The 15,328-nt window shown below is 40.1% G+C and overlaps 1 protein-coding gene across 4 annotated transcripts in view; it reads left to right on the top strand.

Moving 5' to 3' along the window:
* Positions 1-8,162, top strand: part of gli1 (GLI family zinc finger 1) — a 48,959-nt gene extending 40,797 nt beyond the window's left edge. For all 4 annotated transcript variants that reach the window (XM_053636176.1, XM_053636174.1, XM_053636173.1 and 1 more), the window contains 7 exons: positions 34-141; positions 1,566-1,703; positions 1,843-1,992; positions 2,084-2,248; positions 2,353-2,595; positions 2,750-3,062; positions 3,210-8,162. In XM_053636176.1, coding sequence (XP_053492151.1) covers positions 34-141; positions 1,566-1,703; positions 1,843-1,992; positions 2,084-2,248; positions 2,353-2,595; positions 2,750-3,062; positions 3,210-5,743 — 3,651 coding nt within the window. In that variant the 3' untranslated portion in view covers positions 5,744-8,162. The remainder of the gene's footprint in view (positions 1-33; positions 142-1,565; positions 1,704-1,842; positions 1,993-2,083; positions 2,249-2,352; positions 2,596-2,749; positions 3,063-3,209) is intronic.
* Positions 8,163-15,328: the final 7,166 nt, after the last annotated feature.

Below are 15,328 nucleotides of genomic sequence, written 5' to 3'. Positions count from 1 at the left end.
TGTGTGTGTGTGTGTGTGTGTGTGTGTGTCTAGCTGAAGACAGAACCCATCATAGGTAGTGTGATGGATGGCATTAATGTGAAGAGTTTAGAAGAGCATTCAGAAGGAGATGTGGCCAGTCCATCTTCCAGTGGAACACAGGTACTGCAGCCTAACTATTCAAAATTCACAGATAATATTTATTTCTCTGAGTATTCAGGCCTTGTAATTGTTTGTCAACTGTTAGACTGTTCAGGCGGTCTTGGAACGGTTGTTTTGGTCTACACTTGAGTGCAGTTGCTATGTTTTCAGCTTCCCAAAAAAAACCATACCAAAGAAGAAGAATGCACCAGGGTTTGATTCAAACAGAGTAAATGCTGCATATATGAAAGTACCCTTAGGTTAAAATTTTCTCTATAAATTAGAGCTGCAACAACTAATCGATAAAATCGATAATAATCGATTATGAAAATCGTTGTCAACGAATCACATTATTGATTAGTTGGTCTGAACACGGTACATTTACTCACTACGTTACTTCTGTTCCGAAAACACGGTTCGGAGAGTAAATACTATAGTTGTGTCCAAAAATGAAGTACTGTACACTTACACTATGCACTGTATACTCCACTGTCTAGAGCAGTGTTTCCGCAGACCCCTAGTGGTCAGTGGTGTAATTGCAGGGGGTCCATAGGAAAGTTTTAAAAATGTTTAAATAATATTATATATATTTTTAGTTAAAAACTTATTAAAATATATTCAAATGAGTTGTTTTAAAAATTTAATTTGGTTATTCAGGTGTATTCACAAATATCACGTTAGCTGAACTGACGATCATTCATTGATGGATTTATTTTAAATTTATTTACAAATGAAATGATAATTTGCAAAAACCTATGAGTGGTAGACAAGTTCAAGTGTCGCATTGATGGATAAAATAAACAAAAGATCATTCAGAGAGTCAAATTAAATGTGACACCAACAATAAAATGTAATTGAACCTGGTATTTGACCCAATCCCTGGGGAATGACAGGTAATACCAATTAACCAGGGATTGCTAGGACTGTAGAACCCAGTGCTTTTTGTGCAGCCATAAAAAGTAATGCATAAATACTATATATATATATATATATATATATATATATATATATATATATATAAATAAAGTATTTATGCATTACTTTTTATAGATGTGAGAAAAGAATGGAATTAAACCACAGTACTAAATTAATAATATATATTCTGGTGTGTGTCTGTGTTCAGTCTTATATAATTGGACAAATAGTGAAAAATTTTAGTCTTCAGTTTATATTTGTAACACTCAGTTTGTGGATTTTATTTTAAATAAATGAAAAAAAAATGGTACTGGAAGTTTGCCCCCACATCCGATTAATCGATAAGTTGAAAAAATAATTGGCCAACTAATCGATTATGAAAATCGTCATTAGTTGCAGCCCTAATATAAATATGTTTTTTAAAAGACAACAGTTCAAAAAATTTTATAATACGTGATGAAGTACTTTGTACGACATGGTTAGTGAACAAGATGCTTGTTTTTATAATCTATAACATGTGTTGCCTCTAGGATCCTCTTCTTGGGCTTCTGGAGGGCAGAGATGATTTAGACAAAGAGGAGAAACCAGAACCAGAGGCCATCTATGAGACCAACTGTCACTGGGAGAGCTGCAGCAAGGAGTTTGACACCCAGGAACAACTTGTGCATGTAAGACAGAAAAAATGATAGTATGGCGGGCAGAGATTCTGTGTGGGTGCCTTTGTGTGGTTATTTATGTCATTTCCATCTATTTTGCCTTTTTATTCCATCTTCACTGACTAATTTATTTAACTGTCTCTCCCTCCAGCACATCAATAACGAGCATATCCATGGCGAGAAGAAAGAATTTGTGTGCCACTGGAAGGACTGCTCTCGTGAGCAGAGACCATTTAAGGCTCAGTATATGCTGGTGGTTCATATGCGTAGACACACTGGCGAGAAACCTCACAAGTGCACTGTGAGTATCCGTGTGACTCATGCTGTAATATTTTATATACAGTCTCTGCAAACCATAAAATTATCTTTGACCATGTTATCGTGTGCCTTAGTTTGAGGGTTGCAACAAAGCATACTCTCGTCTGGAGAACCTGAAAACACACCTGCGCTCACACACTGGTGAGAAGCCATACGTATGTGAGCATGAGGGATGTAACAAGGCTTTCTCTAATGCCTCAGACCGTGCAAAGCACCAGAACAGAACACACTCAAATGAGGTAGACGCTAAAGACAAACAAAAGTATGACACACAAAATAAGACATGTGCAGTGAAATATATTTTACTGTGTATTTTACATACACACCTGCTTCTAATCCTTAGAAACCCTATGTGTGCAAAATCCCTGGATGTACAAAGCGTTACACAGACCCAAGCTCCCTGCGCAAGCATGTAAAGACAGTTCATGGACCTGAGGCTCACATCACTAAGAAACATCGTGGCGACACTGGACCTCGACCACCAGGTTCTGCTCTGACCTCTGCAGGTCAAAGTTCCGAGCTGATGGTAGAGAAAGAGGAAAGGACCAGAGAGGACTGCAAACTTCTGGCTCCTGAAAATACACTAGTGAGACATATATATATATATACACTCTCTCAGTTGTCTCTAAGTTACTCTCACTGTTTAACATCTGCTTGTTTTTTAGAATGCTTAAAAATCATATCACAATGTTTTTGCTCGGTTATGACTGGTCTACTTCTGTCTGCTGTGGATACACCAGAAGTCTCAGCCAAGTCCTGGAGGCCAGTCATCCTGCAGTAGTGAACGCTCACCATTAGGGAGTGCAAACAACAACGACAGTGGTGTAGAGATGAACCTGAATGCAGCGGGTAGTCTGGAAGACTTGACAGCAGTGGAAGATGGAGGGGGCAACAGCGTGGCTGAGTCTAATGGGGGAGTGGTTTCTGGGGGTATAGGTATGTCTGCACAGGCCCTGAAGAGGCTGGAGAACTTGAAAATTGATAAACTAAAGCAGATCCGCCGTCAGACCCCACCAGGCCGGGGTACAGTAAATAAATTACCAGCACTTTCAGGTATGGGAGATCTTGAAAATCAGTGACGTACAAATCTGATGAAATTACATAATGCATTCATTTCTTACCTGAAATTTTCTCATGAATATTCCACTTAAGGATTTTAGTAGCACAATTACATAACTAACTTTCTCTTTCTCTCCTCAGCATCAAGTGAGATGATCGGCATATGTGGTCCCTCCCCTTTGCTTTCTAATCGTCGAGTGATGGAGCTCTCTAACCCAGACCTGGGTGGAGGTGGTATGGGTGGAATTGGCAGAATGGTTATGCCTTGCCCACCCAGTGACCGCCGTGGAAGTGGTACCAGTAGTTTAAGCTCTGCCTACACTGTGAGCCGCCGTTCCTCTGTGGTTTCCCCCTACTTATCAAGTCGCCGCTCAAGTGAAGTATCTCAGGTGGGCACAGGTGGGCACTGCCATTCTGTCATTGGAAATGATGTGGGTGGGGACCAGTTATCACCTGAGAGCAGCCACAGAACTGGTTTGTGCCAGAGCACCAGTGGATTACCAGGTCTACCAAGTCTTACCCCTGCAGAACAATATAGTTTGAAAGCTAAATATGCAGCAGCAACTGGTGGACCACCACCAACACCTCTACCCAATATGGAGCAGCCTGGTACCCCCAGAAGACGTAGTGGTTTCTTGAGTGAGTATGATGGTCAGCCACTCCCACCATTCCTACATCAAGTGGGAACCAGGAGACACAGTGCCAACACGGAGTATGGAACAGGGGTTATTTACCCACACCAGGCTCCTGGCAATGACATACGACGTGCCAGTGATCCTGTGCGCTCTGGAGCTGACCCACAAGGCCTACCCAAAGTGCAGCGCTTTAACAGCCTGAGTAACATGACATTGATGGGCCGTCGTAATGCATTGCAGCACTGTGGCTCTGATGCCAACATCACCAGACACATGTATTCACCAAGACCACCGAGTATTACTGAGAACGTGATGATGGAGGCCATGGCAGTGGAGCCTCCGAGGAATACCATAGAAGGCCGGGACCATGGAACTATGATGCAAGGTGCCGACAGGGCCTACATGGGCTACCAGCAGTCTCAGTCCCATCCTCATACTGGTGACCAGCTATCTCCTGGAAATGAAGGCATGGGATGCTTGGAGCCATCCTACCCATCACAGATGCAGGGGCAGTACCACAGTCAACGTGGAAATATAGGTGTTGGGGAAACTATGGGTCAGAATGAGATTTCAAACACTCTCCTCCAGCAAGCTGAGTACAGTATGAGCACCTGTCAGCTCAGCCCCTCTGGGCCACACTACCCTGGCTTGGGGCAGCCTAGTGAGGGATCAGGACCCTGGCGACAAAATGGCCAGCTCCACAATCCTCATGTGGGTATGCAAGCATCTATGCAGTTCCAAGACACAGGAATGCAGGGACAACAGTATTCTCAAGGTTTGTATGATCCCAACACTGATCCTAACCATCAGAGGGTCACTATCAAACCAGAACAGTTCCATTCACACATGGGAGGCTCCAGTGCCTGCCAAAATGCCAAGGCTCTTCAACAGCATCGCCAGCCTAGCACTATGGAGGTATGCCAGCAAGGGTATGCACCACAAACAAAAGAGCATGGTTTAATCAGCAAATCTTCCAACCCCAGTTGTGACTTTATCCATGCTCAGATCAAGACCCAGACTGATCATCGTCAACAGCAAAACCAGGCTGGATCATTCCTCCATGGAGGAAGTTTGAGTCTTGGCTGTGCAGGCTCTGTGTTGGCTGAGGACCGGAGGTCACAGACTCCAATGCTGCAGGTGAAGGAGATGATGGTACGAAACTATGTGCAATCACAACAGGCACTCCTTTGGGAGCAGCAGCAGCAAGAGCACCAAACAGCAAATAGTAGTCACCCTCGGAAGCCAGAAAGCATGGAGATGGGAGCACAGCCAGCAATGATGCAGCATAGCCCCCAAGATCAGCAACTTAATCAAAACATCTATCATAACAGTTACCAGGGTTACTCAAATCAGAATGTCATGAGTCCCTCAGGACACAGTCAATCATCCAGCTCAGTGCCAGTCAAGGAACAGATGACTGGAATGCAGGATTCCTCCTACAGCCATGATGTGGTGCCACATCCACCTCAGGGTCGAAAGCCTCTGAGTCGCCAGAATAGTCTTTCCCAGCAGTCAAATGGAGCATACCTAAGCAGCCCACCTAACTTAAGTCCTGGTCATAATACTGCCAGTCCCAGGAGAAGTGTCAGGTTACCACCTGTTCATCAACAGCAGCAACACACTGATAACTTCTATTACTCTGGCCAGATCCATATGCACCACAACATGGATAAGTCTCTGGAACCCCATGATGTCTCCTGCCGGACCCAGCAGCACCTTGCTGGAATAGAGCCCGCAACAAAGGCTGCTTCATTGGCATATCCCCAGTCTGCATCTATGTCAAATACACTTGAGAACCTGGACTTGGAGAATGCTCAAATTGACTTTGCTTCCATTATTGAGGATCCAGATCCTTCATCCTACAGCCCAGTAAATCCAGTTCTGGGACACCAGTCATCCTCCCAGGACTCCTCCCGTCTTACCACTCCACAAAACTCCATCACCCTTCCCTCCAGTCTATCTAATATGGCAATTGGAGATATGACCTCCATGCTGACATCCCTTGCTGGGGAAAACAAGTATTTGAACACACTGACTTGAAGAATCGCTTTACATGTTTCAGAGGGTTGTAAGTCATAGACTATCATTCTGGCTATATCAACATCCAATGGCCTAATTAGACTCCTGATATACATTCAGTGAAACAGTGGTTACTCTGGACCTTCCTATACTCACTGTCTCAAGTGAGTCTTACTAGACGGGCCAGGTTTCTGTAGAGGGCTGATTCTGCTTATCTATTTCCATTTGTTTTTGTTTTATTTGTTTAATAAACATTGCCTTGGGTTTCATTATCAAGACTAAAATGGTATTTCAGTTACCATGCTGGGAGGGTTAGTAATAAAACACTTTGTTTAAATGTAAATACCATTTACCTTTTGTATTAGCAATGGAATTTAAACTGAGACAATGATAGAAGAAAAACTTATCTTCTGCATGATAAAATTTATGGCAACTAGGAAGAGTTAGAGAGAGCACATTTCCTTTCTGAGGTACTAGAAAAGCTCAGTTATAATAAATGGTAGAACACGTCTGAAGTGCCTTTGCCTATTGTGGCTAATGACATGTGCATTACAGTTATCATTTTAGAGAATCACAGTCAGACAGGTCAGAGGTACAAAACCCATAATGACCGGTCATAGTGCCTATGTGCAGTGCAGTATTCAAAGCCTTATCAGTAGTTATTTTTGATTATTATTATTATTCAAGTGAATGTGGCAAAACAGAAGACCTATGGTTGAATCCAGTGGAACCATTTGATTTAAATTAACTTTCCTGTTTGTCTTTTTGTTTGTTTTTTGCTCATTCATGTTCAAACAGGTATTTTTAGTCAAGTGGCACTGATTATCGTTTTTAAATGGTGCCTGGATACACTAAGCCAATTTTGGTCTGACCCCCACAGTTGTTTTTATTTGAAACTCCTATTTCTTGTAAACGTAGATCAGTCACCTGATAGACATTTGTATTTTTGTGGTGTTTCCAAGCCTTAAATTTCACCACATCATGTAAATTTAATATTGCACTGACAACAGCACTGAGCTGAATTTTTCTGTTTTGGGTCTTCTAGTACAGTTTATGATTAGTGCGTTCAGGCAGTATCCAGGTGACTAACTAAAGGACATACTGTCCTTTGTTTTAGCACATTCATGCAATGCCTCACAATGGTGTGAAGGACTCATTTAAGTATTGAAAACAAGCGTATCCCTGTACTTCACTACAGCTGTTCATGGCATACCAAAGATGATTAGCACTGGGAAGAGTGCATGTGCACCCTTCAATATCAACGTTAATACAGTCATGTTGCCATGCCTCTATAGTGCTGTGATAGAGAATGTAATTTTTCTTAACATTCTTTTTAAATGAAAAAAAAAAAAAATAGTTTTGTGGATTTTGCATTTCTCTGTGTGTTGTTCTGGCATCTGTCACAGTTTTTTTGTTTGTTTGTTTGTGGGTTTTATTTTTTGTTTTTTGCTGGCAAAAGAGAATTTAACGTAGCATTGCAAATTCATGATATTAGCAGTTATTACATCTATATACAGGAAATCAAGTGATATATTTTTTTGCATACCATTTTCTACATTTTTATACAAAGTAAAGGTACTATATTCTACCTGTTTATTAATAAACACGGCCTGCGATAGAAGTCTGTGTTGAGTTGTCACATATTCTGTTAGTGAATGATAATTATTTCATGACATTGATAGACATGAGATAGATATTCTCACTTTACCCTTTAAACACGGCAGAAAAAAAACATTATTCAAATCTACAATAATCTGATCATTTTAACTAAGTTTTGAATGAACTAATTAATCTTTCCGGAGAGTTAATTATGAATTAAGTCACATGAACATTTCAGGAAAGACAATAAATGGGTTCTAGCTTTTCCTGTTCTTGCGTGTTATAGCTAGTACCAGGATCGTGCCGAGACCTTTGGAGATACAGGTGCTCCAAGTTAAAAAAAAATGGGGCACATGGAGCAAGATTCTAAAATACCAACTACAGCATGCTCTGCTGAACCACAGCAACCGATATTCTAGCAAAATATAACAAACCACACCGTTATATGATCACATTGGAATGTCTCAAATTACATAATAAATGTTTTTGGGTTGAAAAGTGAACTAAGCAACCTAGCCCTGAATAAAAATGTATTCATCCATGTTCATTAACCACTTTATCCTGATCAGGGTGACAGTAGTTCCATCCTCTTAATTAATGTTCCTGTCCAGTTTCAATGAACCTGCCTAGCCTCAGTTTCCTGCTCTTGGCTGACAGGATATGGTCTTCTGCTGGTGTAGCTCATCCGCATCACGGTTTGACATCTTGTGCATTCTCGTGTACTTTTTTGCTCAGCAAGGGTGTAAAGAGCTACCATAGCCTTCCTGTCAGCTCTGAACAGTGTGGCAATTCTCCGCTGACCTGTTTCATAAATAAGCTATTTCCTCTCAGAGATCTGCTGCTCACTGGATGTTCTTCTGTTTTTCACACTATATAAGGTGAAAACTCTAGAGACTGTTGCATGTGAAAATCATAGGAGTTTTGCAGCTTCTGAAATACTCACACAATCCTGTCTGGCTCTAACAACTATGCTGTGGTCAAAGTCCTGACATCACGTTATTTCCACATCGAAACTCTCTGAGGTGAACACTAACTGAAACTCTTAACCTGTTTCTGCATGATTTTCGGCACTGTGTTGCCTCCACTAATAATTGCGTGAATGAGCAGGTGTACCAGTGTTCCTAGTAAGGTTGGGGATTTACTACATTAGTACAAGTTTTACATAGATTAATCTATAATTAATCCTTAGCAATATATTAATTTATTAAAACATAGATGATTTTGGACAATGCTTACAATGTACTGGACATTGGGGTTTTTGAAAGCTGTTGAAACACTAGATGGAGCCAGTGCTGAAACCTCAGGGTTTGGGAAAACCAGATATTAAAGAGGATATACACAAATGGTAAAAAAAAAAAAGAAAAAGAAAAAGAAAGAAGAAGAAGTGTGGACGCTTTAGATTGTGGGGGTGGTTGAAATTTGATTCCAAGTCTAATGTACATACTTTTAATTAAAACCAATATATGGATTTATATCAGTAGTTTTTACTTGAATATAATTGTTTCCTAAAACAAGTACTTTTTATTTAGATGATCGGAGAAGCAAGCAACATGTGCTTGTTCTATTTGGGAACTTTAAGAAAAGCCTTCTGGTTGAAACTCTCATGAAGCTGGTGGAGATGCTAGGAGTGTGCAAAACTTAATCAGGAATACTGTTATTAAATCATAGAAACTAATGAAAATAAAGAAACCCCTTCTAAAAGCAGGTATGTCCAAACTTTTGAGTAATATTGTATCTCTCTCTCTCTCTCTCTCTCTCTCTCTCTCTGTGTGTGTGTGTGTGTGCATGTGTATTGTCCTATGACCTTGGAGCCCTGGGGTCAGTCCCTATGAGCTTTCACTGTGCCTGTGTGATTGTGCAGCAGTAAATAGCAAGAGTGTGCTGATTTGTCTGTAGGCACAAGGCCATATGGTGCCTCAGGTAATCACAGCTGTGCTGATATTCAGTATAACAACACGACTGCGAGCACGATATTGCTTTTATACAAAAGGGGTTTTTTTTAATAATAATAATATTGAGCAACTGACATTTTTGACACAATATGGCCAAATAATTTGTTTATTTTTGCTCCGTGAATTGAAATACATCCCGAAGAAGCCACGCTCACTGATAGCCCATTGGCTAGCTGGCTATCTAACTCACAATGACAGTGACTACGTTTACATTTTACAGCAGTAATCTATAATTAATCAAAACTTAATTAATTATAATTAAGTAATCTTATTGACCTTATTCTGAATAAGACAATATTGTGATTAAGGTGTTTACACGAGTCGCTTTTAGAATACTCCTTTCATGTTCCCATTTTACATGTAATAGAACATAGATCGATTAACGTCACACGTCATTACATCACGGCGCCACACCGTCCGACGTCCCTCCAGAATTTCACGCATCCACATACAGTTGGCCTTCGTTATGGTACCGTATACAGTTTTGGGTGTTTAATTTTCATTTTATGAAAGCTTCAAGTGCAGTTAATTATTTGTCATGCTGTATGTGTAAATAGACAACGGCGGATACAAATTCTCCGGCAACAGGCCTCCTTTGTACTTTAATTCGGCAACATTTTATTCATGCCACCATGACAAAATTGGAGGTACTGGATGAGACTACGAAGTAAGGACTGGTGGGAGAGAGTTGTTTTAATGGAATTTTATGATGAAAAATGGAAAGAAAATTTTCGTGTATGTGTCCTGTCGCACAATGTGGTGAAAACTCCTACATAACGTTAATAGTGTGATTAAGGTGTGTACATGTCTGTAATGCACGTGGATAATGCGACTAAAACTGGAATACTCCACATGCCTTATTTCAATTTGTGTTTACTACGAGTATGTCTTTAATCGGATTAAGGTCATCAATAATCGCTGTTTACATGCTAGTTTCTTAATCAGAGTATCGTCTTAATCGGGTTAATATCGGATTATTGTTGCCCATGTAAACGTGCTGATTGATCTGTACATTTCCGTTAAAGGTGCATCCAGTAAAATTGGCTTCCCTTCATACTTTTCATCTTTGTCTGACGAGCTTTCATATTTTAAGTTATTTATAAAAATGGATCATTTTGATGTTTCTCTACTGTAGAAACCGTTTCAGTGGGACTGTTGCTAGAACTGGAAATGTATGTAGTGAGTACAGACAAGCAGAATGATACAAACAACTAAATGTACCAGTGTGGTTATAATAAATCTAAGCACCCTTGGGATGCCTCTCGTCCAGTCAAAATACTGCACCAGAACTAACTGTTGTATTCCTTTTTTTCTTATATGACCTTTTCAAAAACGTAAATAATGATATCTCTAAATTATATGTTGAAAATAGTTTACCGAAACGTACTACACCAGTGCGCGCATGTGAGAGAGCTTCCATCAGGCTCTAGTTAAACTCTCTACGTGTTGATGAGTGTGTGTAAAATTACACAATTAAACTGTAAAGAAACAGAGCCGAGAGTTAATCAGGCCCAGGACTGCAGCTTCAAAATGTGAGCCAGAATGCACAAGGCTGAGCTTTGTGATACAAATGGAAGTGTTGAAATGAGAACTGAGGTTTTCACATGCGAAAAAGTGAAGTCAGGATAATGTCTTTTCTTTTCTTGTTTTGCCATTCAAGTGAAAGCTGCTTTTTTCTTCTTCTCTTTGTCACAACTGTTGGCATATAATTAACTTCTGCTTAATATGCTGTTGGGGAGTCTCCTCCCTGTGCTCTTTCTCTGAACCCCTGCCAGACACACACACGCACACACAAGCACGATCAAAATCTCTGTGGGGCACCCCACCCCTGGGCTCTACTGTGTGTGTGTGTGTGTGTGTGTGTGTGTGTGTGTGTGTGTGTGTGTGTGTGTGTGTGTGTGTGTGTGTGTGTCCATTTGGTGACCAGATTCCTCAGCTCACTAGTTATCAGCATTATCTGGATTAATCAGGGATAACATACAGCTATGATCATCTCTCTCTCTCTCTCTCTCTCTCTCTCTCTCTCTCTCTCTCTCTCTCTATCTCACACACACACAGTGCAGCTCTTGGAAATTTCAGTGGCTTGTGCAGTAATGTAGACCTATGGGGCTTGTTAATGTGACGTCAGTGCCTTATGGGTGACCCGCCATTTTTGCTGGGTTAGTCAGTATCTAGTGAGAAACCCACGATAGATAAACTGTATTAATAAATAAATAAATAAATAAATAAATAAATAAAAACACCACAATTTACGATTCACGGCTGTCATGTTGAAAGTGTCGGATGTAGAGGCAAAGCCAGCGGACCAAAACTCCAGAGGTAATATATGCTTTTTATACTGTAACACGAAAGATCTGTAACTACAATATTAGCTGCACACATTTGAACAAAGGTGCTATCACACTTCGGTTTCCTGTAGATCTGCAGGTCCTGTGCACATTCATTTGTAAGCTACAGTTGATGTGAAAGCACGAAATACATTTTGTACAATCTGCAAAATGTTAATATTTAATTTTAAAAAAAAGGAAATAAAAGGGATAATAAAAATGGCATTTTGTTTTTTTAATGTAGTAATGCCCTAATAAACTATTTCACATAACAGATGTTTACATATAGTCCACAAGACACAATAATAACTGCATTTACACAAATGAACTTGAGTCTTAATACTGTGTGTTGTTACCCGGATGATCAACGACTGTGTTTATGTTTTTTGCACAAGGTGCAAACATTCACTAATGCTCCAGAAGGCAACACGTTACATTAATACCCAGGAGGGTGTAACCTTTGAACAGGATGATCGGTGTAAATTGTTACCATGGTGGTGGTAGATCATTGGTTTAGACATTGATTTCTGATCGGGAGATCATGATTTCAAATTCCACCACCACTGAGCTGCTACTGCTGGGCCCTTGAGCAGGGTCCTTAACTGCTCAGTTGTATAAATGAGTAAAGTTTAAGTCGCTCTGGATAAGAGCGTCTGCCAAATGCCATAAACGTAAATGTTATTATTTTGTTTACATTGAGTACTGCCTTTCAGTAGCTACATAAGATATGTACATGTTTCCCAGAAGGCAAATAACAATTTACACCAATCATCCTGTTCAAAAGTTTACATCCCCCTGGCTGTTAATCTATCGTGTTGCCTTCTTGTGTTGTTATTATTGTGTCTTGTGGACTATATGTAAACATCTGTTATGTGAAATAGCTTAGTCCGGGCAGAACTAAATAAAAAAACAACATGGAATTTTGATGCTCCCAATTATTTAATTACATTTTTTTTATATTAACAATGTGCAGATTTTGCAAGACATAGCCTACATAAATATATGACCTCAACTGTATATGGGTTTCTAGTGGATTTAATTGCTCAAAAGAATAGACACACAACAGATAAGAAAAGTCGTCTGGTAATGTAAGGAAGTAGATATATCCAGAGCATTACTCCACTCTATTTGGGATTTGGTAAAGATTTACTCCATCAGTAAGACTCGTTTTAATCGTATACCTTTGTTTGGCATGTGGAAGCAAAAGCTACAATAAAACATCATGCTGTGTAATGCAGTGTGACTTGATGTCATTTCTCAACCCCGATATGGTTTTCTAGGTGTAAACTCAACATCTCAAGACCATTATTGTGTCTCTCTTCTCACCTCCTCCCACTGTCCTCTCATCCCTGATCCACAGCAGGGTGTTGCTTTATTATCCCCTCTACACCTCCTTTCCTCTCCTGGACAAAAGGTCTGTGACCTCTCATCCCTCACTCTTTCTTTCTTTTCTCCACCTGGAGTCCTCTTTCTTAACAAGCCTGAAAGGAACAAATGTCCATTAGTAACTCCAGAGAGGGTCAGCAGGAGGATTAAGTTGATTTTACTCTCAGAGAGAGAATGTCACATTTTTATCTCAGTGAAGTAATTAACTAAGAGAATTTTCCAGAAGAAGGCTCAGTTGGAAGACAGTAACATTACCTACGCTCGGTGAAACTTTGTTTTCAATTGAATCCCCCCCCTAAATTTTAATAATAAAAAAAAAGTATTTCCAGTGATTCTGCGGTGACAGTCAGTGTTGTAGGTTTGCGGTTCCTTACGAGGATTTTCCACACAAAGGGCAACCCTCATCACTGCTCTAAAACAGCCGTTAAGTTATTTTCAGAGCTGCTTGAGTCGGCGACCTCAGCCACATCAAAGCGCAGTGGCTGTTCAGGCGCTACTCGAGGAGCGACATTTCGAGATGGCGCCGCAAACCATTAAGGCTCTGACTCTGACTCTAGTGCATTTCTAAAACTACACAGTTCATTTCAGAATTCAGAGTCCTGCTTGTTTTATTTATGCTGAAGAAGAAGAAGAAAAGAAGAAAAACCCAGAAACCGTCATAGCATGTGTAATGATTTTAATTGGTATAATGGGAATTGTCGATGGCTTAGTGGTTAGCACGTTCGCCTCACACCTCCAGGGTCGGGGGTTTGAGTCTTACCGTGGCCCTGTGTGTGTGGAGTTTGCATGTTCTCCCCGTGCTGCGGGGGTTTCCTCCCCCAGTCCAAAGACATGCATGGTAGGCTGATTGGCACGTCCAAAGTGTCCGTAGTGTATGAATGTGTGTGATTGTGCCCTGCGATGGATTGGCACCCTGTCTAGGGTGTACCCTGCCTTGTGGCCGATGTTCCCTAGGATAGGCTCCAGGTTTCCCGTGACCCTGAAAAGGATAAAGCAGTAGAAGATGGATGGATGGATAATGGGAATTGTATTGGAAACTGTAATGGTCCCTGTTGGTGTCTACTGGTAATTTGTTGCCTTCTATTGGTGGCATGTTTTGTTTATGGATACCATTAATGGTAGCAGTAATGGTAATAGTTTTAATGGTTAAGTTCTGTATTTTGTATAAATACCAAATTTTGCAGTGGTATTTATAGTGGAAACCATTAGATTTCTGTGATGATTATGGTGGTGGGTTTTTCTTCTTGCACTGTGTGTGTTATAATTAATTGCCTTACATTTTTACCAACAATAAGAGAGCAGAATTAATAGGTACACATGATACCCTCGTTATTTTTTTAGAATTTAGACATTTCACACTGTATTTTTCCGACTCAGGCAAAATGTTGGTAGGTGACAGGTGGCTTGGTTAGAGCAGATTGAGCTGCTGGAGTGTGTTTGGTCCTGCATTCTCATTCCGCAGTGCACTGGAGAAACCCGCTGTGCGCCACAGGGGGTCATGCGTGTGAATGTCAAGGTAGGGGTCCTGAAACGGTGTGTTAGTGGGTTTATTTTATTTTGTCGGATGTTTTTTTCAGTTGCTAAACAGATTACAGTCCAATCATTCACACAATAGGATGACAATGTAATACTTCCTACAGCGATCGGGGAGAGGAGTGAGGTGCAGGTGGGATGGCTTTACATGACTTTACGGCTCTACATCAGCGCGACAAACCGTGAAGCCGTAACGTGTGCGTGTAAAAGCCTATTGTTTACACGCGTTTTTATTGCGCATGAAGATTTCTGCAGGCTATACTGGGATATACTAAAGATATGTTATGGCTGGCATAAAAATACTCCAAACTGAGTAAAGTGTTTGAAATTGGAATTTTTTTGAAGACTTAATGTATGATGTCTGTTTATTCTTTTATTAATACATTAATACATTAATACATAGGCTATTCCTGTGCGCTATATGGCAGATAATTTTACAAAAAATGACAAAAAAATGTGCAAATGTATAAACAAACAAAAACAAACAAACATCCTGATCCTGGTTAGAGTGTTACGTTAAAGCTTTTATTCAAGAACGAAATGGGGGCGAAAACCCTCCCATTTAAAAATAACATTATTTAAAATGCTCATATAACATTCAGAGTGACACCCCTGAAATCTAAACTCCAACCGTCTATCTATTTATCTATCTATCTATCTATCTATCTATCTATCTATCTATCTGTAAATATATCTATATATATATATATAGAGAGAGAGAGAGAGAGAGAGAGAGATAGATATAGATATATAGATAGATAGATAGATAGATATAGATATATATAGAGAGAGACACCCCTAAAATCTAA

Source organism: Ictalurus furcatus, chromosome 11, assembly GCF_023375685.1.
Source record: "Ictalurus furcatus strain D&B chromosome 11, Billie_1.0, whole genome shotgun sequence".
NCBI classification, from domain to species: Eukaryota; Metazoa; Chordata; class Actinopteri; order Siluriformes; family Ictaluridae; genus Ictalurus; species Ictalurus furcatus.
The sequence above is the reverse complement of the archived record's forward strand: the minus strand, read 5'-3'. Positions and strand labels throughout refer to the sequence as shown.